This window comes from Barbatula barbatula (genome assembly GCF_947034865.1).
Source record: "Barbatula barbatula genome assembly, chromosome: 15".
NCBI classification, from domain to species: Eukaryota; Metazoa; Chordata; class Actinopteri; order Cypriniformes; family Nemacheilidae; genus Barbatula; species Barbatula barbatula.
In genome coordinates, this window is record NC_136778.1 from 11795274 (window position 1) to 11822407 (window position 27134).

General features: G+C 38.1%; 1 protein-coding gene across 1 annotated transcript; it reads right to left on the reverse strand.

Moving 5' to 3' along the window:
• Nucleotides 1–302: 302 nt before the first annotated feature.
• kdr (kinase insert domain receptor (a type III receptor tyrosine kinase)) lies at nucleotides 303–25401 on the reverse strand. The gene is made up of 30 exons (XM_079474895.1): nucleotides 25115–25401; nucleotides 23536–23632; nucleotides 23141–23355; nucleotides 22455–22576; nucleotides 19020–19188; nucleotides 18215–18351; nucleotides 17677–17869; nucleotides 17328–17445; nucleotides 16993–17165; nucleotides 16738–16894; nucleotides 14550–14661; nucleotides 11840–11948; nucleotides 11382–11726; nucleotides 11049–11195; nucleotides 10587–10718; nucleotides 8967–9073; nucleotides 8023–8158; nucleotides 7783–7887; nucleotides 6649–6762; nucleotides 6447–6535; nucleotides 5940–6102; nucleotides 5391–5482; nucleotides 5169–5291; nucleotides 4945–5056; nucleotides 4364–4463; nucleotides 3944–4049; nucleotides 3720–3862; nucleotides 3497–3581; nucleotides 1913–1998; nucleotides 303–1811 (listed from the first exon to the last, which is right to left on the reverse strand). Exons 1-30 carry the CDS (start codon nucleotides 25176–25178, stop codon nucleotides 1595–1597), a joined length of 4068 nt encoding a protein of 1355 aa, XP_079331021.1. The 5' UTR covers nucleotides 25179–25401; the 3' UTR covers nucleotides 303–1594.
• Between the last annotated feature and the right edge of the window lie 1733 nt (nucleotides 25402–27134).

Consider the following 27134-nt stretch of genomic DNA (forward strand, 5'->3'; position numbering starts at 1 on the left):
ATATTGCACATACCTGAGGTATTCCAACATTATAGACGTGACAAAAAAATGCTCAGAGAATGAATTTGTTACTAATATATTGAACCATCTGTTTATATTTTACTAAACTTTTGTTGATAGAGTCTAAAAATAAATAAATGTCAGCTATGAATAAATGTTCAATGTTAAAAAAGGGAAATAAAAATGTGTTTTTAAAAATAACGCGTTTTTGGGAGGCAAACTTTGTTGGATTTCTGTGAATTAAAATGCACAATCCTGAAGCAATAATACCCAATGAATGGAGAAGGGATGCCTCTATAGAACATGAAATAGTTACTTTATTTTAATTGTCACATGTCCATTTATGAGGAATGTGGAGCGTTATGGATGTGAATCCTGAAAATGGCACTTACCTGACTATGAAAAATAAAACAAATGCTTTACAGAGAAAGTGATACTATTTTGAAAGTGCATTGAGTCATCAAAGCAAAAATACAAAAGTCCCATTATTGTGATGTGCTTACATAAATGTAAAATGATATTAGCAGTGTTATGTTTTTGTTGTTATGATGCTGCCTTTGTAGTGGCATGGTGTGAATCCAACTGACCCGGTTTCTTATCAATAACAAAACAATATACGTAAACAATTGCTAAAAAGTCAAGCACACGATTCAGAGTTCACTTTGATGGCCTTGTGCATGCTATTCTGGGTGTCCACACCCAAGGCTGTGTTAGTATCGTTTCCTCGGGTCTGTTGACAACCACACATTCACAAAATACAAATGAACAAAACCCGAAATATACATTTCAGTTGAAAAAAACAGTTATTCACAGGGGCTAGCATTCATTGTTCTGTTTTCCCAGATGCAGCATGGAAAACCACTAAAGATAACAGTATTGTCTCCTCACGGTCATTTAGAAGCAGATACAGGAAGAGTTGTCTCTTTTTCTCACAACCACATACACGTGAATTATAACTGGCAAGAGTTTATTTAGAAAACTAATTACAAGAATGTGTGTTACTAAATCATAATCTTTATGGCAAAATACTGACATTTCTTTTACAAAAAAGGCCCTCACAACAAACTGTACAATCAAGAGGCCAACCGAGAAACAAAGATGAGAAAACAAAAAGGGAGACGAAAAATCTGACTGTTTGTTGCTTGAGAGAAAACGAGTCTGCTCATGATTCAGTGCAGACAATGCAAACTAATTCACAATATACATTTTCTGACATTCCATTTGCTATTTCCTGTTTGGCAGGAAGAGGGCATGACTCTGCTCAGGAAGTGGCGTGGACATACTTAGAGGCCACTTGCTCAGCATCTGTGTAAACATGATTGTATGGCTAAGGTTTTCTCTCTCGAAATCTCCCTGACATTTAGAAGAATAAAACTTATCTGCTCCAAAACAGTCCGTTCCAACACAATATATTACATTTATTACAAACATTTAGTATAATAAAAGAAATTAGTTTAAATGAGTGAGTGGTTCCTTTACACATACGATTCAAAAGATTAAGCGAGAGTCAGTTTGTTGTTGTTGGATGACATAGTGCACGTGGAGTCATTATGACCAATGACTAAAAAACCTAATATGGAAGGAAAAAATGATATTAAACCGGAGGTGCGCTATAACGGACATCTGTAATGAACTTATTCTCTCTCTTAGGCAGTGGAGGTTTCTTCTGGAAGTCTCTCTTCAGAATCATTTCCTCGTTGGCGTATATGGGCGCTTCTGCGTCATCTGAATGATAGCCGGACTGATAGCCGCTGGTCTGATTGGATGACTCCGAAGCTAAAGACTCCTTACTCTTGCACCGCAGAAGTGGGCTAAGGATGAAAACACAGACAAAAATGTGTTTAAACATTCTTGGTTTCGGTCTCTAAGCCTGTACTTGTATCAAGATCAACGTGATGTTGCTGCAATCCACCTGAAATTGGAGGTTCTTTGCACATGGCGATCCAGAGCTTTCATCTGTTCACGTGATAAGCCCACTCCACAGTCCATGTGACCATTCTGTATGGAGAACATCGCTCTTTTTAGCATTACAATATATAAAGAAGACAGAATAACGTAAATGTGATTTTCTCTATCAAACTTTTTCTGTTGTAAGGCCCCCTTTGTGTAGAATTTATCGCTTTTTGCCCTCCCCAATAAAGACTTATAATCTTATACTATATAAACAGTATATATCTTAAACTTAGGCTTTTAACAATACCAATACGTACGGTTATACAATCCTGGAAAATCGGTTCTTTTGGTCAGTGGTCTTATTTTCTGATGTTAAATTGCAAAAAATGATAAACGTCTATAATCATAAGTCATAAGATTTTACGTCATAACAAAATCTGTGGCCCCCCTGGATCCATCTTGGGGCCCCCAGTTTGAGAACCACTGTTCTAGCTCACAGTACTAACAACAGAATAGTGGTGGGTTCGATTTTCAGGGCATATGTTACGTGTTAAAATTGTATAGTGGATACAAAAGCATAAATATAAATGCGGTAGTGTCTAAAAGACGTCATTAAAAACGCTGGTTTAAATTACACCGACAAAAGTAGTTCTTAATCGGACAGTTCACCCAAAACTCAAATTCCTCATTTACTCATCCTCATATCATTTCAAACCTGTATGGCTTCCTTTCATACTTTGAAGAATGTTGGTAACCATAGGTATAATTTGCGGCTGGGACAGGTGGGACATGTCCCCACCACATTTTGGAAGAAAATTAAGAAATGCTTGCGGAAGGTGTGTATTGTTAAGAGGCCATTAACATCTAAAACTCGTGAAAAATGCAGGATGCGCCGCTTTCTCACCATCTCCTGTTGCTCATACTCTTAAGTTATAGACAGAGAGCCGGAAGACAGACACTTAAAAACGCGGCCAGTATAAAAATGTGGGCATCATCCTCATTAGCGGCGCTTGCTTGTGTATCCAGTAGCCAAGCACAAAAACACGTAAACGAATGAACATGTGACATTTTTAGTAATAGGAAAAAACAGTTTTTAAGTGTAATGCGCCGCAACAGCCAAGTGAGCTTTCCCAAATGACAGTATGGAAACTACATATCGTGAGAGCTGGAGTCGAAAAGCAGAGTAGTCAATGGACGGACTGTCCACTATATATGATTAATATTCCCGAAGAGTTATTACAAGTAATAATTTATAAAACTATTGTTTTTGTTATCTCTGTTCGCACAACTTTTTAATAAACAGTTACGCTAATATTGGTAAGCGAACAACATTAACCCCTAATGATTTCCATTGAATGGACACAAAACCACTGAGATAGTTCTCAAAATAAGTTATTTTTTTCTGCACGTTTAAATGACATGTGGGTGAATAAATATTGACAGAATAAAAATTTGGGGGTTAATTATTTCTTAAGGATCAGCTCCTTAAGCGTGTACTGCGGTTTTATTCTTGAACAATGCTAAAGGCTTATCTCCACCTTTCTAGTAAATGTTTTGGATAACATTTCTTAGATCCTTGCTGTGTTATGTAAAGCTCATTTACCATTACTGCAGTGTGCTGCAAGGGAATGTCCACAAAGGTTGTCATACTCATTGGCACACCACTACCGTCTATCTGCTGCGGTAACCTGTTAGAATAGACATGAATGTCTTCAAGCTTGATGGACCAATGAACGAAAGTCACACAACTGGGTACTTACATGGAAATGGTAAATAGAGTTCCAAAAACAACACAAATCACCACAACAAAGTTAGTGTAAACTAACCCCAGAGCCGGAGCATTATCATAGTGGAGCTGTGCCTCTGCGCTGCTTGTGTATGATGTTACTTTAGATTTAGCATTGTGAGGAGGAGACTGTGAACACTCTTCCATGTCTCCGTTTGTTAATGGGATGTAGTCCTTTCCATCCTTAAGCACAAGACATACATGAATGACATTTTGAACATGACAAATTTATTTCACTCAAATTCCACACAGTGTTTCACAAACCTGTTGTGCGCTAACTTGTAGCAGATTTCCCAGATCCTCGACTAACTGAGTAAAAGTTGGCCTCTCTTTAGGTCGATCAAGCCAACAGTCCAGCATGATCTGGTATCTGAAAAGAATACGACATTTTTCAGTATTTCTAGAAAATCTAACAATTGTACTGTACAGTACTACTAGGGTGGTCACGATGTCCAATTCTGTGAGATTACCATTGCCCACAGAATTCACAATTTAGATATTATCGCAAAATCTATTAAAATACACAAATCCCACATCAAACTATAACTGGCTTCTCCTATTGAACTGTGACGAAACCTGGATCCATGACATCTTACTGTTTCTAATACTGTATGCTGATTTTGACAGTTGCCGGATTTAACGCTGAAAGAGTGTAAAATTGTATTGTTTCTAAATGTTTCTAACATTTCAGGTGTGGCGTAGTCTGGAGCTCTCATTCTGGTTCCTTCCTTTAGCCGCCTGCAGAAGGACTCATCAATGCACACACCTGGATACGGAGATGCACCTGCACCAGAGGAGATGAGACAATGTAAGCCAAGTACTGTACATTCAAGTTACATCCTTTTAATACTGTGATCTTCTATTGTTATCTTGTTTTTTTAGTTTATTTTAGGGCTGTCAAACGATTAATCGCATACAGAATAAAAGTTTGCGTTTACATAATATATATGTCTGTTATAAACATAAAAACATACACATACATGTATATATATATATATATATTTGGAAATATTCAAATGTATTTATTTATATTTATCTATCCATAATTGAAATGATATATAAATGTGTATTTATATTTTATATTTTCCTTAAATATTTGTATGTACGTTTATGTGTTTATATTTACAAAATTAATATGCACAGTACACAGACATACAGTATATTATGTAAACACAAGCGTTTATTCTTGATGCGATTAGTCATGATAAATCGCTTGAAAGCCCCAGTTTTCTATGTGATTCATGACATTTCAAGGGTTTTATTACCAAGTGAGAAAGTCTCCCAGAGTAGCACACCAAACGACCACACGTCACTCTGTGTGGTGTACACGCGGTCAAAGATGGTCTCTGGGGCCATCCACTTCAGAGGAAGACGAGCCTGTCAGGATGAGCGAGAGAAAGAGGCAGTGCTCAAGTACAAGCTTACGAGCAAAATCAAATGGTCTGAGTTATTTTTAATGTTAAATAAGGTTTATAACAGCGGCCCTCACATCTCCTTTACGGACGTAGTCCGGGTCTTTATAAACATCTCTGGCCAGTCCAAAGTCACATATCTTCACCACATTGTTCTCAGAGAGTAGGATGTTTCTGGCTGCCAGGTCACGATGAATACACTGGCAAATATGAAGAAGTATTACGATGTTTAGTAAATGTTCAAAATCATAATGTATAGTAAAACAAATGTGGTGTGTCCACAAACATGTCTATATTACCTTTCTGGAGGCGAGGAACTCCATGCCTTTGGCCACCTGGAAACTATAGCTGATGAGATCCTCCAATGTCAGTTGATCCCAGTCTGAACTCTCTATACAAACATATTCATTATTTGTTAAAGATTTTTATAGCGATAAAGGTCCAGAGTATGAAATTTAGGTAGTGAGTTTGCAAACTGCAACCAACGGCTCACTCCACTCCTCACACCTCACTTTCCAAGCACTGACACAGGACTAAGATGTCATCGCGTTTTCATTTCTTTGAAGTATGAGATAATGTATTTATCTTGTGCGTTTAGGGCTACCTCAGAAAAAAAGTGGCTAATTCCATGCAAGGGTAGCCAGGGTATATGTAGATAGAAATAGCTCATTCTACGGTAATAAAAACATAACACTTCATAAGGTCTTTTATACACCTATGAAGACATAGTAATGTATATTATATTACATTACCCCAGAGACCATCTTTAGGTCAATAAATCCTACAAAAATAATTACACACAGCACCTTTAACCAACTAACAGTAGATTAACATGACGTCTATTGTACCTTGCTCAAGCTGTTCATGGTTCATGGAGGTCTTTTCACTCAGTCTGGTACACACCGCAGTACCAGTGCAGATGTCCAAGCGAGTACTGGTTCCCAGACCGAGATCCCCCTCACGCAAATCCTCTTCCTGCTGCACCTCCCTCTGGCACTGCCGTGCCGGGCGCTTTTGAGACACAGGTGGATCAGCTTCCATTGTTGTCAGGTTAAGTTAGCATGGTCGTCAAGGTCAAACAGTACCAACGCGTCAGAACTGTGACTGTCACAGAAATACTAATGCAGTCTCGGGTACACTTCATTGTGTGCGAGAACAACAGCTTTAACCTTGAACAACACAGAGGCCTGACAGCTCTTTGGCTGTTACTCAAGGTCTCACGTGAGGCCTTTGTATGAGATGTTAGCACATCAGAGGATTACAGAGTAATGTTAATATAATGGCCTGATGGGTCAAAAAATGAGGGGTCGGGGCAAAAATGCTCCAGATATTCAAAAGTGCTATGTGCTATTTACCTTGTATGGGCTGTAATCTCCCCGTTTGCTTTTCAAATAGCTGGAGAGGTTACCGTTTTTACAATACTCTACAATCACCATCAAGGGTCCTGAAAAGTGAGCAAGAGAGTGACACAGACAGTTACACACATACATCCTATTGAAGACAACATGTCGGCTAAAACGAAATGGAGATTTTGTATAGGCAAATAAAGAAACTCACCTCCTGGTTTGGTGCAGGCTCCAAGAAGGTTGACCACATTGAGATGATGCCCGATATGGATGAGGATCTTAAGCTCAGACATCAGAGCGTGGTACTCACTGGCAGTGGCTCCCTCTGTTGGAGTTCGGGAATATTGCAGGCAGATGGGTTAAAAAGTGAAGTATACAGGTCTGACATAGACTCAAATTGGCATACTGTAGCTGTGTACCTGTTGTATAGAATAACCTATGCATACAGTGGGACCCAAAGGTCTAAAACCACATCGAAAATCTGGAGTCAAAATGTAATATAAAACTATTAATCCTACTACAATCTACAGTCGAACTAAAATAAATTCGTATTAAGGATATATAGCAATTTCTCAATATAGCTGTCTTACATTAGCAATTCAAGAAAAAATCACTTCAGCAAAACATGGTCAGGTCAAAGCTTTTGAATAATTAATTTGGTCCCAAATTCTTATACATTTTACTGGTAGACCACTGAATGAAGACATTTTGGGTAAAAGTTTTCATTATATTTTGCTATCCTCACTTACATAGATGAACTATAGTGTCATGGACCCATAAAAAATATCAAAGATTATATCTGGTGTCTGAATAATGGTTAGTTTGAATGTATTTATGGTATTTCCTATTTATACTCTTATTTAAAGAGATGCTCTTCCTTCTAAAATCATTTTCGAATAATGGATCTGAATTGATTGAATGTTGATGCCAGCATGAGTAAACTGTAAAAAAATATTTGTAAAACAAACTTAATATTCCAGCAGCTGGGAAGCCCAAAAAATGTACAATACACTTTTTTGTAAAGTACAATTACACGTTTGTTATTTTATACCTAATTTGAAAATCTGTGATTTATTTCTGTAATTAAAAAATTTCTACCGCATTTCAAAAATACGTAAAAATAAATTCAGTGAAATAAAACGGTACAATTCCGTAAAAACTACAGTTTTAAAGAGTGTACAATATACATTAAAAGAGATTTACAACCATTTTTCAAAATGTAATTTTTACATGAACTAAATTGTTTTTGTGAAAACTAATGAATTACAGGAAAATACTAACTTGTTTAGAACATTTTTATTTGGACCCCACTGTTAACCACATACAGGTTTAAGAAGCTTCATACCCTTGAGCATCTTCACTGCTACCGTAGTGCAGGTGGTGACTTTCTCGATCCCATAAGCTGTCGCCTCTACAACTTGACCAAATGCTCCTTTGCCCAGCAGCTCCCCTAAAAAATTATGTATGACATGTATGAATATTTAACATGTGCATGCGTGGTAACATTGGAGTGTTTGGATGTTTTTTTATTGTTTTAATGCTGTTTTAAACATGTGAGGGGTGCTTCTACAAGGACCAGACTCACCTAGTTTGAGTCTGTCACGGGGAAACTCCCACTTGCTGGCATCATAGGTCAGCCTCTCACAGTGCCCGTCCATCGGCATATCGTCCGAGTCGAGGATGATTGACAGGTAGCCGGTTTTCAGGTCTCCATCATTAGGCTGTGACGGAGTTTAAATTGTAGTTCATTCCCTGATTTATGTCAGTGGAAGTGTTTTGTGTAAAACTGGTCAAACATACTGCCACTTTAAAATTTTCATCTATTTCAGTTAACTACACCAACAAGAGGCTGTTTACATGAGACCTTTTCAACTAAATATGGAAATGTTTTATGCGTTTTGGCACTTCATTTACACAACAACTGCGTTTTGGACGAAGGAAAACGCAAATATTTGAAAACGTGTCTCAAAATGCAACGACGGCATTATCGTTTCCGTGTAAACTCTGAAGGCGGCGTTTTCCAAAAACGATGACGTCATACACATGCGTATTAAGCATTCAGTCTGTAGGCATGCACGAGTATTTCCCAAACAAAAATGCCGGTGTCATGAAAAATTCCTCCATGCTGCTTGGTTGTGCTGCGTGACATATCAATTATCATTTCTCTAGAAAAAGTAGATTTACTGCACCACTACAACCAGTGGAGACATTATTTAAATACACAAACTATAAACGCACATTCACGCCGACAAAGTGTATGAGACTGTACACATGAGACTGTAGTCTCCCTCATTATAAAAACCCCATTAATGAATAACTGGAAGCTGGTACAGAAACAGAATTAAGGCTGGGGTACCACAGGGACAGCATGGGGCTCAAGGCTGGGTGCTCTACGTGACACACCAGAGCAGAATGTGGGCTGCGTACACAATAGGGATTGCCTGGACAGTCACTTCCAATCAGTCAGAGAAGAGCAGCGTTTGACTGTGAGCGTACAGGAGATGGAAGAGGGGTGGAGTGGTGTGTTACCCGTTTTCTGTTGCGAATGACAAAGACGATAAGGAGCCAGAGGAACATGGCGATGACCACAGCACCGATGGGCATGATCAATTCCACATTCATCTTTTCTTCAGCACCTGTTGGATTGGGTCACATGATCAGATAACTTGATGTATATAAAACAGAAAGAAAACTTAATGTGTATAATTTCTATAAATATTAACATTGGAGGACACGATTATTTTAAATATTCTAAATGTCGTACATTTAATCCGACGTTTATGATGGAATCAGCTTAATATTTATTTTGGACCTTGTATTACAGACAAAAAAGTGCATTTATTCAGAGGAACAACCCACCGGGAAATATTTGTATGTATTTGGGCGTTTATGGCTACAGTCACAAGATGTGAATTGTGTTCTGACCTGATATTTAATCCAACCAAAATAAGCATGAACAGTGGACACGAAGCCAAAATCAACCAGCAGGTTCATATGAAAAGGTGAAAGTGCCATGTTCTCTTATCTATACTAGCATACAACTGGTCAAAGGAGATATAAAGGACACGGTTTATTTCTCTCTCATTCTCTTCCGCTGTTTCGCTCTTTCTCGGCGTGGGAAAAAGACTCCTTGTTAGCAGGCCATATTGAATACGACTGTAACAGTGATGTTGAGAGATGAGTCACGTACTCACTGCTTCTTTGTCTTCGGCTGCTATTTATGTGTCTCTGTGTTTTGTGATGTGTGTGATGTGAGTGAGTAAAAGAATCCCAAGATGCAAGTCTCTCGACCAGCAATAAAGAGAGAGAGAGGGTGGGTGGGTCACTCTTCTTTTATGTTCTGGGATTTCGCTTTGTTTTCTTTTTAGCACCGTAGAGGATGTGCGCTAACAGAGCCCTTTTCCTGACTGACTAAAGAGAGCTATTTTTACACAGAGCCTTGATTAAAACACAATTTCTTCACATACCAGGATAAAAGTCAGTGGGAGACTAAGCTCGACACGAAATGAGACGTCTCTTCTAAATTCTCTGTGATGATGAGGGTTATGATTTTGCACTTCCCACAAAGTGTATAGAAAGTGAATGAAAAATCAGTGTAAAATATATTAATGACATTTTTGGTCAATGTAATTTTGGGATGAGCAAATTAGACATTTTTATTACGCATATTTTTCACACGTCTTTACATGTCTTATATAATTTTCCTATTTATGTACAATGAAATGTACTTTTTCTATATCAGTTATTTTGTTTGTCTGTAAAGCTGTTGGGCAACAATGCACAATAATTCCCAAAAGCTGTCACTTTCAAAAAGTACACCTTTGCACCTACAGATTGTATATTGGTACCTCAGAGGTACGTACATATTGGAAATGTATACATATCTTTACCTATGTAAATGGTACATAATGTGGCCTTTTTAAAAGGCATCGTCCCAGTGATAGCTTGTGTTGACTACTTTTTTCTGACAGTATACAAAGAAGTTAAATTAAATTTGGACAGTTTTTTATACCCTTTAAGTGATTTTGTTGGGTTTGGTAAATGATAACATGTTTTCACTTCATTAACAGAATTAAGGCCGTTTCAACCGCTCTAAACAAACCAAAACAATGAGTTTTATTTGTTAATCTAATTTATAAGTAGACTCACCATCCACAGTGATGCGAGCCTCTTTAGATTCACAGCCTTGCTGGTTACACGCTGTACATACGTACAGACCGCTATCTTCTTTTTTCACCCGTTGGACGGTCAAGACACGATTTGACTGTTTGAGAATCACACCTGACAATAAAGAAAACAGTGACATAAATGTAACCATATACCCCAAAACAGTCCAAAGTGTTATTCACAAGATGTAACAGCAGCCACAGAGACATCACTGATTTAGTTTCATTTTATAGATTATTCTAAACAAAGTTGAAAAGCAAAGTAATGAAATGATTTCACAGATCAAAATAAAACAGAGAGTTCTTATTTGCCTTTATAGCTTCATATTCATGGGATATATGGGATAGTGGGGAGACAGGAATTAACGGGATGTATACACAACAGTATTCTGGACCACTGGCACACCAACCTTTTAATACATTTTTATCATATCTTTTTTCTCACCTGATCCTTCTATGACAGTGCGGTTGTCCTTTGTCCACAAAACACGAGGGGTCGGTGTTCCGGTCACGTCACACACTAAAGTGGTGGAGTCACTCACGTTGACTCTCTGGTCGGTCAGATTGGTCACAATTCTGGACATCTCAAGAGCTGTGGAGAGAACAATACAGAACCAACATAAGTAAGACTTGAGGAATTTTGAATTCCCTGAGGTTTAAAATCCAAAGACAGGGCTGTTTTATTGGCGCAAATGATCTGCTTTGTTTTAGTGTCCTATTTTTAATGCATCCTCAAAGTCATAGGAGGCAGAAGGTACTGTAAATATCCTAAACACACCTCTTAGTCTGAGGTTGTGAAGTAAACAGGTTCTCTCACTGGTCCTCACGTTCTCCACCTGGCAAGCGTAGAGACCCTGGTCCATTATGCCGGCGTTTGGCATGGGCAGGTCCAGTGTTGTATTGCTGCCCTGCAGGCCTGATATGGTAACGTTGGGCTGGGGGAGTGGTGACAGAGTGAGGGTGTCACAAGGCACGGCCGCTTGAAGAGCATCAGGGTTGGCTACGTTTATAACCTGATACCATCGCAAGTTAGTATAAAGCAGTCGATCGGCAACACAGCGCATCACTATGTCTTCTCCCTCGATAGGGACGTTAGAAGGGAGCACACTTAGACTTAGGAATCCTGTGAGCAAGAAAAACAGGATGTTGGCATTTTAAAGCTCTGATTGGTAGTATGCAATTTAGATAAACTACTGCTATAGAAAAATAAAGCAGATTGGAGACTCGTGCACTTACGGGTTACTTGAAATACAATGACTCTCTCGTCTGTTCCCATCTTGTTGGTGGCAATACACTTGTAAAGAGCGTGGTCAACTGCTTTTTGGATCTTCAGTGTGCTGGTAGTCTGTGGAAAAACACACATAAATGTAAGGGGGCTTAAAGGTATAGACTGTTTCATTGGATGCACACACCTAGCCCGAACTTCCAGTCTGTGTTTGTTTATCGGTCTGGCTAGTGGCTAGTATAATATTTTTACAATATATATTTGACAATTTAAGTGTTAAAATGTATTAATTTTTTTGCTTTGCTTTAAAGCTAACCTCAAAATAAACATTCTGTCAATTGATTTACCCTTATGACATCCAAAACCTATATGTGACTCGTCCTTCTGGAACATAAAAGATGACTGGAAAATGGCTTTAAAATGGCTTGGAAAGAGAGTGCAAATTGTTATAAAAAGGCACTAAAAGCAGCAAAGGCTGAGCATCTTCGTAACCTCATAGAAACCAACAAAAACAATCCAAGGTTTCTATTTAGCACAGTCGCTAAATTAACAAATAAACAGACACCACCTGACCTGGCTATTCCGCCGCACCTCGGTAGCAATGAATTCATGAAATTTTTTACAGAGAAAATCGAAAACATTTGTGACAAAATTGTAAAAACTCAACCTCCAAATCTGTCCTATGAATTAGCACCAACCATCGCTCCAAAAGAAAGGCTACAGCGTTTTTCACCTATAAAACAGGAAGATTTAATTCAACTTATCGCAACTTCTAAACCTACAACTTGCTTACTAGACCCCATACCAACTAAATTATTAAAAGAGCTACTACCTGTTGCAATTGAGCCCATTTATAACATTATTAACTCGTCAATTAATCTAGGCCATGTCCCAGGACCCTTTAAGATGGCCGTCATTAAGCCTCTAATCAAGAAACCAAACTTAGATCCAAATGAACTTGGAAACTATAGACCGATTTCAAATCTCCCATACCTGTCTAAAATACTAGAAAAAGTAGTGTGTACTCAGTTGTGCTCTTTCCTACAAAATAACAACATGCACGAAAACTGCGTGCTTGACCTGAGTGCTGTGTTCGATACCGTAGACCATAACATACTTCTAGATCGCTTACACAGCTATACCGGTATTGAGGGACAGGCACTAGAATGGTTTAGATCTTACTTGTCAGACAGAAATCAATTTGTCCATTTAAATGGGGAATCATCCAATTTAACGCAAGTAAATTATGGATTACCTCAGGGATCGGTTCTGGGACCCGTGCTGTTCTCCATATACATGCTTCCCCTTGGAAACATTATTAAAAAACATGGAATTAGCTTCCATTGCTATGCAGATGATACTCAGCTATATATCTCATCAAGACCAGATGATTCCTCCCAGCTATCCAAATTGGCAAAGTGCATTGAAGATATAAAACATTGGATGACCTGTAATTTCCTTCTTTTAAATTCTAATAAAACAGAAATATTACTTATCGGACCAAAGACAAGCAAACCAAATATTTCTGATTATAAACTGCAAGTTGAAGGATGTACTGTTACTCCAACTAATACTGTAAAAGATCTAGGCGTTATATTAGACAGCAACCTTTCATTTCGAAATCACATATCAAATGTCACAAAAACAGCCTTTTTCCACCTAAGAAATGTTGCCAAGTTACGAAATATTCTGTGTGTTGCTGACGCGGAGAAGCTTATTCATGCATTTATGACCTCAAGACTTGACTACTGTAATGCGCTACTAAGTGGTTGTCCTGCATCATCAATAAACAAACTACAGTTAGTTCAGAAAGCAGCTGCCAGAGTTCTAACCAGGTCCAGAAAATACGATCACATAACCCCAATTTTATCAACCCTTCACTGGCTACCCATTAAGTATCGTATTGACTTTAAAGTTCTTTTAATCACTTATAAAGCCTTAAAGGGTTTAGCCCCTACCTACCTAACAGAGCTTCTATCACACTACAACCCATCACGCTCTTTAAGATCTCAAAACTCAGGACTTTTGATAATACCTAGAATAACAAAATCCACCAAAGGGGGTCGAGCTTTCTCATACGTAGCACCTAAACTCTGGAATAGCCTTCCTGATATTATTCGAGGATCAGACACACTCGCCAAATTTAAATCTAGACTAAAGACACATCTTTTCAGCCAAGCATTCACTTAATGCAAAATATGCTAAATAAACCACCAGGAGATGCTGACATTAGATATTATTTACTAGAATAATTTGATTTATTATATAAAACACCATGTAGTGTGTTTTACCCTTTCTTGGGTTTTTCGTTTTTTCCCCTGTAAGGCTGCTTTGTAACAATGCAAATTGTGAAAGGCGCTATATAAATAAAATTGAATTGAATTGAATTGAAAATGTCTCAGGGGTTTTGTCTCCATACAATGAAAGTCAATCGGGGCTTGTGTTATTTGGATATCAACGTTCTTCAGAATATCTTCTTATGTGTTCTGCAAAAGTCTTACAGGTTTGGACAAAATCAGGGTGTGTGAGGGGTAACACAGATAACATCAGCATTCACAAATAAGCTTATTTGATTAGTAACTAAGAACTCTTAAATACTCCCTTTAATGCTTTTTTCGACCCATTATATGTGTATAATAAGAAAAGTACAATTAGAATAGCTTGTGTGTTAGAGATGAACACATTACAGGTAATGTGCAACTTCACTGGACAACGGGATACCTTGAGGGAACGATCAATAACTGATGTGGGGCTGCTGATGCGATTCTTTCCTGTGCTGTTTAATATCTCCCTCCATCTGTCACACGTGGACAAATTCTGCTCTGCATTAGGTCTGTGGATGTAAAACAATAACATATTTATTTTAAATTACATATTACGTTTTATAAACATTGCACTGACAAAATATTTTATAGCTGAGTCTAACTTTGTATAGTTAACATACAGATTTAAAGCTACGAAGGAAATTTGTATTCCTTTGTAATTCCCAGATGACTGTAGGAACCCTAAAGCAGAGGATTAAAGAAACAGTTCCACCCAAAAGAAATTATTTTGTCATCATTTACTCACCATCAAGTTGTTCCAAAAAGGAAATATTATTTGTTCTGTTGAATACAAAATAAGACATTTTGAAAAATGTAGGAAAGCAAACAGTTTGGACTACCATTGTCATTTTTTTACGGTGGCCAAGAACTGTTTGGTTACAAGCATTCTTCCAAATATCTTTCCCTGCGTTCATCAGAACAAAGACAAATATACAGATTTGGAACAACCATTTCTGCTTTTGCACAACATATTCCTGACCAAAAGCAATTATCTGAAATATCAATAAACAGACTTCAGGGTTAGATGCAGGTTAGACACCAGTTCCTCATATAGGTCAGACCATTTGAGATGAAACAAAGAAAGAAAGGACGAACAATATATGTAACAAACACAAACAAAAACAGGACACGTAAAATTGAAATGAAAGCTAAGAAGTTTGTCCAGGGTAAACACTTGCTACATGTACTGACAGACGTTGTGTTATTTGTCTCGTTTGATCAAGGACAGCGGATTTGAATTCGTCTAGATTTAGAACAACAGGAAGTTGTGACGAGGGTTACGGAACTAGGGTGCAGTCTGCAGATAAAGTTTGCGTGATGCCTGACCCTGAACGTTCATTACACCATCACAACATCCGTGGAAGAGGTGTTCTGTGGATACAGTCTGACAATCAAAGTTACAAGTCAACCCGAACTCACTTGTGCTGGTTTTCTAAGCATATTGGCATAATACAAATAAGCAATTGTGGTTGTCCCAATAACAAGAGATATTTCCGGATGAATGCCCAATTAGAACACACCGTTCTAATGAACTGCACTGTGAGATTCATTTGCACACCAGAGAAAAATGTGAAGTGAAATGTGATAAGGGATAATGAAATGCATAATCCAAGCACACAAATACACAACAGCAACGAGCAAAACAGAGCCTGTAAACTTCTTAGTCTGTAAACAGTAAAGAGCAATAACTCAAATATACTGACAGCAACAGTGTGTCCCTGAACACATTCAAAGTAGGGCTGTCAAACGATTCATTCCGATTGATTTCATGCAGAATAAAAAAATATGTTTACATATGTCTGTGTACTGTGCATATATTTTTGTATTTATAAAAACATACACATGCAAGCATATATTTCCGAAAAACAAAACAAATGAATAGAAATTTATACTGTATGTAATTAAAACTATTGGTAAATATACATACTTACATGTTAATATATTCCAAAATATGTATACATTGTATACATTTGTAAAATTGTAAGTAATTAATATGCACAATACGCAGACGTGTATTAAGTCAACACAAACTTTTCTGGATGAGATTCATCGTTTGACAGCCCCAAGTCATTTGCAACTTTCTGGTGAGTGCAAAAAAATTGAATGATATAAAAACAAACGTTTCTAAAAAAAGAATAGTTTGGATACGTATATAGCAAGCTGTTTGTGGGGCCGCGGGGAAATCCTGTTTTTGCTGTGATATGAAAAGCTACAGCACGTACACTGTGAAATATGTCTTTTAACCTCCAAACATTTTATACATTAAATTATTGTATTATTGAAATATGAATAAAAGAATACTGTCAACCAGAAAAACAACTCAATAGTTGGAATATCCTTACCATGCCATTTTTGTAACAATTTTGAGAACAATGCGTTAGTTAATAGTTCTGTCTCTTGAAGTAATAGATGATAAATATTAATATTTGCTGATTAATCTGTCTGTCTATCAACTGAAAAAGGGTGTCAATAATAATGTTTTAGTCAAATATGTTGGTTAATGTAACAAGACGTGACACAAAAGTGTGCAACACAAAGCCAAACAAGAGTATTAGGTCCATCAAACCATATGGCATATGACTTACTGAAATCTGATCGGACAGTCCTCTCTGGGCATCCACTGCCATTGTATTGTGACAGGGCTGGATCCTCCGCTGGCAGTACACCTAAGCGTAGGGCTACTTCCATGCATATAAACATCTCGATCCATAGGTACGACCTTCTCCAAAATCCTAGGATGGTCTTTATAAATAAATACACAATAACTGTCTCAGAACAGTTGAAGACAGGCGATAATAAGTTTATAGACGACAAGAAAACTGAGAAGAAAAGTACCCTACCATTAACCAAAAGGTGAAATGTTCTCCTTTGCTCCTCCCTGGTGATTTTATTTGTCATGACGACGGTGTAATTTCCAGCATCCTTTTCTGTAACACCATATATAGTGAGAGATCCTCGGGCAGGTTTCATTCTGTACTCGTCCTTCCATGATATTGGCTGGTCGTTCTTATACCTGAATAAAAAAAAAGAGTAAAACAAGTTCAGTCTTACTTGCCTAGACAGTCCTAATCCATTCTTTAGAATGATGAAACATTTGAACACCTCGTGATAATGTTTATAATGTTTATTAATATATTGGTTAATGTATACTAGGCACGCAAAATGCTTTACTTACCACTTGACAATGGGCTCCGGATAAGCGTAGTATTTAACAAGGATTTTTGCCTCTGGCTGGCCAACAGTTGCTTCCACAGTCTGAAACATCTGATCATTCAGTGCAATAAATGGTTTCTCTGAAAATATCAATACAAAAAATATTGAAATGTCATTGCCCCTTCAGTTGATGAAAAGATTTTGGGAGTCATGCCATATTTTTTTACGGTGACTATATTCTTTATTTTTTATTAAAATAAGAAGTGTCTTTATGTGTTAACAGACCCTGATATCGTTTAGTTTAACTGGAATGTTGAGATTTTAAGTAATACAATTCTCTTGCACATATAACAGAGGGATCATGGACATACCGTAGACGATGAGGGAGGCACGTGCAATCTTTTGCATCTGCATGCTGGAAGCTGTGCAAACGTACTCTCCTGTGTCATTTATGGTCACGTTCTCCACAATGAGGGTTTTGGACAGCTCTAAAGAGTTCCAGAGTTTCTTCTTGTTGGATTTAGTTATATATCGTGACTGGGCTGTTGAGCTATTGACGCTTCTCTATAAAGGGAAAGAGGTTTGAAATCAGTTGTAAATATATTTTTGTATTAAGTATTATTAGTTGTAAAGTCCACTGTTAATTTCCTTTTGAGGTGGCATTTACGGAAATAAATGTTGTTTTTTTTTAATCAAAATATGTATTAGTATAATGTTGGTATGATACACCTGGTTTAAATATGAAGTTGATGGAAATGTTGAGAGATATAACATCTCTCCATTGGTGTAGACACACACCTGTTTTCCATCATCATCATGAACATACTGTATACAGCAAACTGAGATGAGATTATGCCACGAATGCTGCCATATACGAGTTGAGTTGGAGTATTGTTTTTAGTTACTGACCATTTCGTGAGGGAAGGTCCACTGAAAGTTGATTCCCACATTAAGCTCAGTGTGAGCGGAGCAGTTCAGCACTAGCCTCTCCCCTACCGTCAGCCTCTCCTGAGCCGGGCTCAGGGTGAGGTCATAGATCTTGTATCCTGCGGAAGAGGGAAAGGGGTGTATAAGGGACGTGCCGGGTGGAGCATTGTTCTCTTGAGACCAGGGCAGCTGATCTCAAGTCTAAACAACATGAATTTGAAGCATGCAATGCTGTCCCATCGATAAAACACAAGAATCATTTGATTGTTCAAAGACTATGAAATACACAGGCAAAAATATTTTCGAGATTTAAATACATTGTCAAAAAATCTTTAAATGAGTAAAAAAAATGGGCAGTGATGGAGGGATCAAAAATGAATATAAAATTCAACCAAATATGTTAATTTACTATTTGCTTTGCCAATAACTTCAAGTATTTATTCTGCCTGCATGTTCCATTTTCTTTCCTGAACGTGTGAAGGGGTTCTTTAAAAAGCTGCAATATTATAAAAAGGAATGTGATGGTTGCATGCCAGTTGAGTTATCACTGCAATGATTTACCTGGCTGTTTATTGGGACTGGTAACATTAGATGAACATTCTGTTCTCTAACTTTATTTCTTGCTCATGAAACTTAGTAGACAATGACAGTTTTGAAAATAGAATATTGAAAATAACATTACTTATTTGCGTAAAATAATATAACAGATAATATAACTTGAATCAGTATATAATATAGAACCTTCATTGGAATCCATAAATGTTTGCATATAAAGGTTCTGCCTTACCTACAACAGCCACAATGTAAGGTGAGGACTGATAGGTCTCATTTTGAATAATGGTTTCGCAGTAGACCACGCCAGCATAGCTGACAATATGACTTTGAAGAATGAACCCTTTCTTGCTGTCCCAGAGCACCTCTTTCCCATCAGTGACAAGTTCTTTTACTGGATACTTCTGTTCGGGTCAAACACCATAGACACACTTCACATCATACTGTAATACCACAATGCATTTCAAAGTTAATTTGAGTAGATACAACATGTCTACAATTAAAATATTAAAAAAAAATGTTTACCTTTATTCTAAATTTGAGTTTAATGAAATAAAAAAATTGAATTGTTCGTTTATAAATAATAATATCCTAATATTAATAGAAATGTGCTTGCGTAACGCCAGTTACGTGATGGCCGTTACGCTGCGTGCCAATATCGCTGCCTGTAGAGATGGCTAAACAACTATCCATGCAGAAGTTTAAAAAAAAACAAATCTAGACATGATGCTGTCTTAAGATAAAAAATTATATTTCAATTGAAGTCTCAATAAAATTGTAATGGATCTGGATTAGTCAAGTTTGCTTATATGCGTTTTACCTAGTGTCTGCTGCAGCCACCTAAAAATGTATCCTAGAGAGTATCAACAAAGGCAATCAGTAATTATTATTAGCGTCAGGGCTGCCCCAGCAGGTATTAACTGTGTTTTCCCAAGGACTTAATTTCTCAACACTCCCTCACTCGTCAATGATCCCGAACCTGCCCGTAATCTCCAGAGGACAATCTCAGGTACCATCTCAGCCAAGACGGGCCTCCTCTGGAGAGATAAGTGGAGGACTTCAATGAACTGAACCAGCGGGTGAGTTGGGACGATCGCTCAATAAACACGTGCTTTCTGACCAGTCACGTCCGGCGTAGCAGAGTTCCCTGAGCAGGTCCCGTCCGGCGTAGCAGAGTTCCCCGAGCCGGAGTAGTCCAGCATAGCAGAGTTCCCCGAGCCGGTCCCGTCCGGCGTACCAGAGTTCCCCGAAGCTGATGCCCCCGAGCTCATCCCCGGACCTCCTCATCACCACTCTCCAGTGCGCGGTTCTGGCCCTGCTTTGACCCCCCTGTCAGAGGCTTCCGCTAGTCCTGCCTTAGATGGGTCCCCTAACCCCTCCTCAGGATATCCCTCCTGCTCCGTTCCATCTGAGTTTCCTGAGGTCACCACGGTGGCCACCATGGCAGTGGCTTGCATCTGGGTGGTGCGGACGACCAGAGGGCCTACCCTGGAATTTGTTTGGGGGCAGTGCAGTTCTGCAGTGGCCTTCCCGGCATTCTCCCTCCAGGCTACCAAGCGAGGGGTGCGCAAGCAATGTTCGCTTGCCATGTTTGTGGTGATGTTAGGCTGCATCCCTACCCCAACCACGGCAGCTACCACCCCCCCCCTCTCCCTGATTCCTTCTTCACAGTCAATGTAGCCATCAGCTCCTGCTTCCCCTGCATCACCATCACGGCCACGACGGCTGTGGTAGTTCTCAGCTGCCCCAAACCCTGGCCTCTCTTACAAGCGAAAGCGAATATAATACAAAAGGCACTGGATGACAGGGCATTTTTCAATATTTTATTATTCTGTTATTACAAGCTAATAGCTAAACTAGGAGGTTTTGGCAATAACACCTCCCTATGTAATTGGATTATGGACTTTTTTACCAACAGACCCCAGCATGTTCGATCAGGCTCCATCTGCTCCACCACCATCACACTCAACACTGGTGTACCACAGGGATGTGTGCTAAGCCCCTTCCTCTACTCATACTTAATCTCCAACTGCAGGCCTGTGAACCGATCTAACTCCATCATCAAGTTTGCTGACAACACAACGGTTATCATTCTCATCAGCAACTACGATGAGACTTCCTACAGGGAGGAGATCCAGCACCTGGCCAACTGTACACGTTCAAGTGTAATGGGAATAAAGTTGAATCTAATCTAATTGGAGTGCCACCATTTCATAACAGGTTTATAATTAGGCTATAGGCTATCCCAAAAACAATCCTACAATATCCTGTATTCTTATTAGAAATTATGCTATGCAAGTTTGTACAAGGGACAGAACAACCGGAATTAAACTCACGCAGAGCGAACGGACAAGTGTTAATAAGCAGACTGCCCTGAGCACAATAACAACAACAGCTACATAAACATTTAAGTGAGTATATGATCATCATATTTATATTTAGCATTTTTTTGAGGAAACCATCCATGCTGCAGAACCATGTTTTAAACGGTGCTCACGAGTCGGGACTTGCATTCCTGCTTGATTTAGCTAAACACTAATAATATATATTTTACTTTATTATATATAACAAAATTATTTAACGTTATGAATATAAATTACTCTTACCTCCTGTTTTCAAATTCAATGTATTTAACCTTTATTGTACATGCATGAAGTTTAAAACAAAAACGACATAAGCTAGTAAGAAATGTATAAAGTGAACATTGCGGCTGTTGCGGTTGCTTGCCACACACACAAAATAAATCCCCCATACTGTATGTTTAATGTAGGGATGCTGATCTTTTCACCAGAAGCCCTTTAACATATAGGACGGACCACAGTAAATTATGATAATCAACGATTAATCTGTTTATAGTTCATATATGCACTCTACCTTACCTTACCTACTTTTACCAGCAAAAGATCTAAATTCAAAAAAGTCTGGTGATGATGGTGATGACCTTAACACCGCGGTTGGCATCTCATTACTGCAGGTAAGCGGTCATCACAGCCCTAAGTATACTCTGTGATATTAACGATAGTAAACTGCAGTAAAATTCCTAAATACTATAGTGTTTTTGAACCATACTATAGCATACTGCAGTCAATGTTTACCACTGTTTATGAATTAACTACAAGGGTACTCTTTTAACGGGACTTTTATTTTGACGGGAAGACAAGCGGACAAGTGTCGAGCTCTGTTGTGGAGGACAAACACATCATCCCTCCTCTTGCGTGTACTGTGTGCAACTTTACTCGGTCAATAAATATGTGCAAAGCTCATGCAGTAAACCTTATGACTTCCTACTAGCACCATACATTACACATGGTAAAAAGATGTTTATTTTTGAAAAAGTGACTCACTGAAGCATTTAAAGTTGAACACAAATGAATTACGCTAAACTAAATTTGAACAAAAGAAGTTAATTGAATTTATTATTGAACACCTATTGAATTGAATTTTTCACTCAGTTTAAGTCCAGATAAATCAACTAAATTGTGTGGAAATGGATGTCATAATTAAATTATTAAGTCACTTTTTAGTGTAATGTGTAACGAACACAATCAAATTGACTGTGCTAAAGGCAGTATGGGAGTGATCAAGTATACTTTTCTGTGTGCATCCATCTGTGCTCACTGTGTATCACTAAGGTAATGGTACAGTATGTGTAAGTAGCCTATATACTAACCGTGTAAAGTGTGACGTTTAAGTCCTCCACAGATACCACACAAGGGATGACCACACGCTCTCCTTCTCGAATAAACACTACATCATAATCTTGAGCCATTCGGACAAACGGCATGCGATAATCTGTGACCAATGAGATGTCTTAGATTTAAACCAGATATCAGAAACGTACAATTAATAAGATGCAGAAAAGATGACTTTGATGCTGAAACTATATTGAAGAGACAAAATTATAAAACTGATATAAGAAGCAAATATTAAATTGAAAACTATAAAAACTCTGCAAGACATGCAATTTCAGACGGTTAAAAACATTTGACAAAGTGCAAGTTCATGCAAATACACGTACACTGACTAAGCCTTAACAAATCAACTCAAAACAACCCAGAAATGTCCTCCATTTTGTCTGTCTGGACAGGGTAGGAATGTACAAGTTATGTCAAATGTTATGGCTAAAACAGGAAGCTAAATACAGAGGGTGACACCAGAATGAGGTTAAGAAAAATGAGGAGGTGAAGAGGTTATCCTGAAGGATAACAAAAAGAAAACATGCAATGAAAAACAATTTTTGGTGACATTTCTATATGCTTTGCGTTTATACACTTTACATTTTATCATCAATTAGAACCATTTAATGTTATTGATGGTTGGTTATTATTACACATGTGATATTACTGAAAAACCTACCTTGAACAAAGACATACACCCCCTCGGAAGTCTTCCCATCCTCAATGGGCAGGTTTTTATAGAAACAGCGATACTCTCCCGTCTCATTGGCTACTGCCTTTAAGAGGGTTAAAGTGCTACAGAATAGTCCATCGCCACTACATTCTGATAAGGTGAGCCTGGTTTCAGAACGGGTTCCGTTGTGAGGTGTAGCCCACTCCAGGATCTGGCGCCCCCTGTGTGATGGGCAGATGGGAATTGTACACATTTTTAACATGTATTTGTATTTTGCTTAATAAATATAAACAGTATCGGTTGTCCTTTCCAACCCAGTAATGCAAATAGCATAAGCTAAAAGAAAGGAGTAGCTTTTTATTAGAAGATAGAACTGAAATTCACCAAGGACAGAGGTTTACCTGCATGTGATCTGAAGTGTATCTGAGGCATTGATTTTGAGAGTCTTTTCAGTCATGTTTAGAGTTGGAGGATCAGGCACAAACCTGAGCTCTATCGCTGAAAGAAAACACACGAGATGTTCTAAAACAGCATCTAAAATTACCCACGATCACAAAGGTTAGGGTATAATAATAATTTCAAGAAATATCAGTTGTTTTTCAACAGACATCATTTTATAATTCAAACACAGATGGCGACTTTGATTTGGAGCTTTAAAATCCAAATAAATGATGGATTTTATGGCTAATTCATATGGAATCTTTTTTATAGTCTTTTTTTACATTTTTCTAATTCATATCCCAATTTTGTAAAATAAAGCTTCCAATCTCAACCCTCGGAAAATATGACTGTACAGCAGGTAAAGACTAAGTAAATCGTACAGCAGGCATCTTTATAGGGTCTCCCTGCTGCCAATGAAGTTTGATCCTAAACATCTCAAAACAGTTGTATACAAACAGTATACATTTAAACCGTAGTGACAGCATATAGTTCAGATCAAACATACAGAAACTGTGAGTCAGCCAATTTCAAAATTACAAGCAGTTAACCCAACCCCAGGTTTGTCAACCAGCACAATTCGTGTTTGCAAAGGTGAAATCCTGTCTACACCCTGGCCTGGTTGTATGGAAAGGGATGTACGGTATAGTCTATTATACGGCACAGTACATTGTGGCACAAAGAAGCGTGGTGTGGGACCCTTGGATATTTTTCCACTGGATCTGCACAGCACAGGGGACTGGATGTGTCAAAACAGGAAGCCGGGGCAGATAGGCCGGGGCCGGGCTAAGTGGCCCCACGGCCCGTGCTCCGTAGCCTGCTACAGAGGAACCAGCACACTTTTTTATGCACACACATACAATGATAAAACGCATTCACTCCGTGGAGACTGATGTATTTAACATTATCTGGAACTTTTGAATTGCTTGGCACTGAAAGAACAATGGTGTTGACGGTCTGATTGAATCTGTTGAATAAGCGTGAATTGTGGGAATCATAAGATAAGGCCAAGAGACATGAGGATTTAACTGTGTTAAGTGTATACAAATTATGCATAAAATAATTCTTACTAGACAAAAACAACCAGTTTAAGTTGTATAAAATCAATTTAACCAGCTTTGGAATAGATTGGGACATGGACAGAACTATATTGCTTGTGGTTTCCCATCTGTAATGCATTTAGGCACATAGCTTTGAAATGGCACATAGCTGGCAAACGTTTAATTTAGATATAATGAACTTTAATTATAAACAATATAGTATACAATGCTCATAATAATGATGCTGATAATAATATAGCCTGCCCAATAAGTTTCTATTCATATAAAAACTAAAGAATTACAGGTGTTTCATCCAGTGATTCATTCAAACAATGGGATTTTTTTCGAGCTTTTATATTGGACATCATAAAGTCAAATCTCGAGACTGATCAGCAACAGGGACCAATTGACAAAGTATCATACAATGGGTTTCCATTTATGATTGATCTGTTTATTTTACTTTGGTAATGTGAACATATTAAACGAAATGATTTTGTCCTACCTATAACCACGTTGATGGCGAGAAAAAAGTCGACGAGAGAAAGAACATGAGATGTCTTTGCCATCGCCCGACAGTAACGCTAAAGCCTCCCGGCATCCAAACTTTAAAAGTTTAGAGAAAGAATAACCCTTAGATCCTCATCACGATCGCACAGCACAGATGTGCTTCTTTCAGATATGTTTCGAAAATCCTTAGATCGTAGAAACGAATAAAAACAAATATGCGAGAGAGGCAGATAAATCCCGACAGTGACCCGTTGCGCGCTCACTGATGGACTCGCGTTGGACGGAGGTGCGCTTATGAAGAAGGAGGAGCGCCGTAAACTACACACGCCACAGACATCACCGTTTTTTTATTTACAGGACGAAGGTCTGTACATAAAGATCTTTAGGATCAGACTGGGTGACTTTATCGGAGATCAATTACGATAGGAACTTGATCAAAGACAATAGATAGTATGCAAAATGCACCCGTAGCACTTAACAAAATACCTTAAATGAGTATTTGCACTAAATTGACTTATCTGATATCGGCTTTAGTTTGTCTAAACTGCAGTCGATGTCTTGACGCACATTTACACACCATTACGCACACCGTGCCAGAAGCAACTGAACGGTGTCTGAACTGAAAATCGAAAACGTGAATTTATTACTTAATTATTTTCTTATTATCAAAATATTCCTTAGTTCTACCTTCTAGGCAAATTGGTAATTACAAAAATAACTTGATTCTTCAAAATGTCAATTTCCAAGAACTATGACTTTATGAGATTATGAATCATATTGATGCAAGCAAGCTGACATCAGGACCAACAGTTTTTTCTTTTCCTAAATGAAATAAAAAACACTTGCAACAAATGTCACAATTTAAAAAGACAAACTGTGCATGCCTTTACACTAGATATTGAATACTCTGGCATTTGGGGAACTGTAAAAATTGACTAAATAATGGTTTCTGTCTAGAGGAAGACCCTTTGACCATTCCATTGTTCTAAACAATTTGGGCGGCCATGTTTCCTGTCCCGTAAAGTTACAGGACTCCATTTATTAACCGTGTTTTTTTCTCCTCTCTGGAGGTAAGGAGGTTGGCTGAGTACTGGTAACCTCCCTTGTTTTTCCAGCAAGTTGAGATAGAATGTCCCAGAGACTCTGCCAGTGGGATATGGGTGGATCGAAAAAATAATGCTGGGGACACCTTTTGTTGTGTAACAGTAAACTTGCATGACACGGGACGTCTCAAGGCAAACAATGTGGTAGAAAAGGTCATGTATTGTGTATGAGTGACGGACACCGATCTGTTTTGGATCATTTGCTCGACGTTAACATTGTGAGGCAAACAATCTGATCAAAGCGTTCATCATTTCTAAAAATCAGGAAAATATGCTTAAAGACATACTATAAAAATAAAAGCTATAGAATTCATTCAATAGCACATTTTCTTTGAAGTCCACGTAGAGGACAGGAAAAGTAATATTAAAAATAACAAATAAAATATATCACAATATGTCTCGTATCACGGCTCTCGTCCAGCCTACCTCACTACAGGCACAATGTGTGCTAATGGTCATAGAAAGAATAAATTATTCAGGTGGGGCTTTGATCAAAAGGGTTATAGTTTAAGTCTCCATCCACCACATGTTTCCTGTCGTGGTCATTTCTACTGGGAGTATTGCATCTAAACACTTCCTCCTCTGAGCAGGACATCAGGAAAAAGATAGAACTTCCATATCTTTTCCAACAGTGCAAACAGCGTCCATAGAAAAGAACCCCAAAGGGAACTTTTGTGTTGGTTTGTCCTTTATCGGGTGTGCTATTCACTAGTTTGCCTTAGCCAAGAGCCAAACATGGAAAATATTAGTGATGTGCAGATACCAAAACAGATGCAATACACTCTTTTAATCAATTAAGTTCATTTAATATCGCCAGAAATAAGTATGTTGACTTGAGACAGAAGAATTTTGAGAGTATTATGTTTGATAGCATCATAGAAAAATCAAAGATGAGATCTCTTTAATATCTCA

Bases quoted from the DNA above. Each gene is read 5' to 3' on its own strand.
- kdr (XM_079474895.1), bottom strand. From the start codon at position 25,178: ATGGCAAAGACATCTCATGTTCTTTCTCTCGTCGACTTTTTTCTCGCC. The intron at 6,536-6,648 runs GTGAGTTTCTTT...CTCACTTTTCAG, and splicing joins AGCCTGCACCAAACCAGGAG to GACCCTTGATGGTGATTGTA. The intron at 4,464-4,944 runs GTAATAAAACCC...CCTCTGGTGCAG, and splicing joins CTGGGAGACTTTCTCACTTG to GTGCATCTCCGTATCCAGGT.